Genomic DNA, 2,908 nt, shown 5'->3' on the forward strand with positions numbered 1-2,908 from the left:
TCCTCGTCTTCCTCTTCTTCTTCTTCATTTACGTGCTCTTCTCTCTGTTTTCTCATTTTTTTTCGATTTTTCATGGTAAAATCTTTATGGAAGAAGAAGAAGCAGCAGAAGATGAGTATGAGAAAGAGAAAGAGTTCTGAATTATGCATAAGATGTACTTCAACGAATTTTGGGTGTATTTTCTTAAATCCTTTGGCTGTAGTTTTGTAATCTTTTGGGTGTATTTCTGTAATCCTTTGGGTGTATTCCTATAATCGTTTAGGTGAATTCTTGTAACCGTTTAGGTGTATTTCTGTAATCCTTTAGGTGTATTTCTGTAATCATTTGGGTGTATTTCTGAAGTTCTATTATCTTCAAAAGGATTACAGAAATACACCAAAAGGATTACGAAAATACACCCAAAGGATTTAAGAAATACACCCAAAATTCGTTGCATAATTCAAAACTCTTTCTCTTTCTCCTCCTCATCTTCTGCTGCTTCTTCTTCTTCAAAACGATTTCAAAGCTTGATTTCAGAAACCATGAAAATCGAAAAAAAAAAACAAAGAAGAAGAAGAAGAAGAGGAAGAGGAAGAAGAAGAAGAAGAGGAAGAGGAAAAACTTGATTTCAGAAATCATGAAAATAAAAAAAAAAACGAAGAGGAAGAGGAAGAGGAAGAATAACGCATTAAAAGGCCCGTTAGCAACTTGTAAGACTTGTAAGTCAAAAAGACTTGTATGTGTAGCAGGCCTCTTAAACAAAATTAATATCTATAATTAACATATGAATAAAATCACAAAACACACAATGGTAACTACTTTTTTTTATGTTTATGTAAAGTTTGATATTTTAAAAAGTGTGATTAAATTACTAAATAATACACACAAATATGACGATTTATTGTGTTTTCATAGAATAATTTTGAAAAAAATTCATTAAGAAGCATGTAGAATAATACTATAATTTATTATATATTCTTTTTAATTTTTGTAATTGTTAAATAATATTTGTGTTACTTAGTTATTGTCACAACTCACAGCATTTTTCTTAAAAATAAAGTAAAAATTCGGAAAAACATTTTATAAGAAAAGAAAATTGAAAAGGAAAAAAAGAAAAGAAAAAGAAAGGAACTGACAGAAACGACACTTTTGTTTGAAAGGAGTCAAGTCTAAGGAGTAGCGAATATTGAGGGGGAATTGGTAATGAAAATGGCAAAAAGTACTGGTAATGACAAGGGCATTCTAGTAATTCAACGTGAGGACAATATCAACGTATGGATTTTTTTTTATAGACGGCAGTGTTTGGGCTCAGAGCTCTAATTTCCCTCAGGTTATCTTTAATACTTCTCAATTTCTCTCTCCAAAACTCTCCTTCTTCTTTCTTAGTCCTTTGTTTTCCAGATTCTTCTCGTTCTTTTTTTTTTTCCGTTAATTTTCCTCCGATTTATCAGATTTGATTTGCATGAGACATATCCTATGGTTTTGGTGTTAATTTGATACATTCGTGCTTTAACCATAGCTGTTTAGTTTTATCAACTGGAGCTAATTGATTCATTTTTCAGATTCTTAATGTTTCACTTGTTAAGTGCAATTTATGCTGTAAATTAAAGCTTGGAGAGAGTCATTAGGAATGACTTGGAGTTTGGACTGTGTGATTATCTGATATGAGATGCATTGCATTCCTTTTTATATGAAATCATACACTCGTTATTGTTATATATGAAATCGTGTATTCACATCACTTGTGCAAGTAACATGTGGCTGGGGATTTCAAGTGTGTTTGGTTCATAGCACAAGTCAAGTGATCCTTGCAGATCTGAAATAGTTTTAGTTGATCTGTTCTTGATTGGTCTTTTGTGTTGTGCAGTTCAAGCCAGAGGAAATTATTGCTATCATGAACGACTTCGCTGAGCCTGGATCGCTCGCCCCGACAGGGTTGTACCTCGGTGGCACCAAATACATGGTTATCCAAGGTGAACCCGGAGCTGTCATTCGAGGGAAGAAGGTACTGACTGTTTCTAATTATAACTTGAATTTTGATTGCACAAGTTCATCAAAGAAAATACAACAATCTATGATAATGTGAATCTGCTAATCTGATTGAGTAAATTTATGATGTAATCATGGATTCAAATTGTGGTATGTGACTGCATTAGGCCATAGCTTACAATGAATCAGCATCAGCTTAAAACTCATTGGCTCATTGCTGCGCCATGTCCATACCGTTGTTACCTTGATGCTGGTTTTGGCCATTGGTTGTTAAAATCTCAGCTTGTCCTTGTCGTGCAGGGTCCTGGTGGTGTTACCATTAAGAAGACGAATCAGGCGTTGATCATCGGAATCTACGATGAGCCAATGACTCCAGGGCAGTGCAACATGATTGTTGAAAGGCTGGGTGATTATCTCATTGATACGGGTCTTTAAGTCCTCTTTGTTATTTCTTGTTATCTGCTTGCTTATTTCACTGGCTCCTATACAAGGCTTCGCATCGATTTGCCAAGAGAATGCTCGATTGTAGTGTAATAATATTAATTAATGGGTATTCAAAAGTCATGGGATCTGCGTCTAGGGAAGAAGTTATGGTGCTTGAGAAGTGAATGATAACTATAATCTCTGTTGTTGTGCTTTTTAGCGGGTATCTGTATACATTTTACAAGTGGTTTTAATGCTATGGGCATAGATTGGCATAACTTTCTAAAACCTTATATCTCCCGTGCTTTTTCTTCTTCTCAATTTTATCTATGCCCAAGGAATATAATGTTATCATCTTCACTGATTCACAGTTCTGTTAGCATCATAGTATATTGCCTTTTACTGTTGGAAGAAATGTTACACCTAATAGTTTTCATCAATTTTGAGATTTCTAAACTGTGTTCTTGGGGTGTCAAATTGTGAGTGGAGAAAATGGAAAGGGATAGAAAATAGGGAC

The 2,908-nt window shown here is 34.3% G+C and overlaps 1 protein-coding gene across 1 annotated transcript; it reads left to right on the forward strand.

Moving 5' to 3' along the window:
- The first annotated feature begins 1,188 nt into the window (after positions 1 to 1,188).
- LOC107490221 (profilin-1) lies at positions 1,189 to 2,684 on the forward strand. The gene is made up of 4 exons (XM_016110995.3): positions 1,189 to 1,204; positions 1,272 to 1,309; positions 1,847 to 1,984; positions 2,269 to 2,684. The coding sequence occupies exons 1-4, from the start codon at positions 1,189 to 1,191 to the stop codon at positions 2,401 to 2,403; spliced, it is 327 nt and encodes a 108-aa protein (XP_015966481.1). The 3' UTR covers positions 2,404 to 2,684.
- The last annotated feature ends 224 nt before the right edge of the window (positions 2,685 to 2,908 follow it).

Source organism: Arachis duranensis, chromosome 5, assembly GCF_000817695.3.
Source record: "Arachis duranensis cultivar V14167 chromosome 5, aradu.V14167.gnm2.J7QH, whole genome shotgun sequence".
NCBI lineage: Eukaryota > Viridiplantae > Streptophyta > Magnoliopsida > Fabales > Fabaceae > Arachis > Arachis duranensis.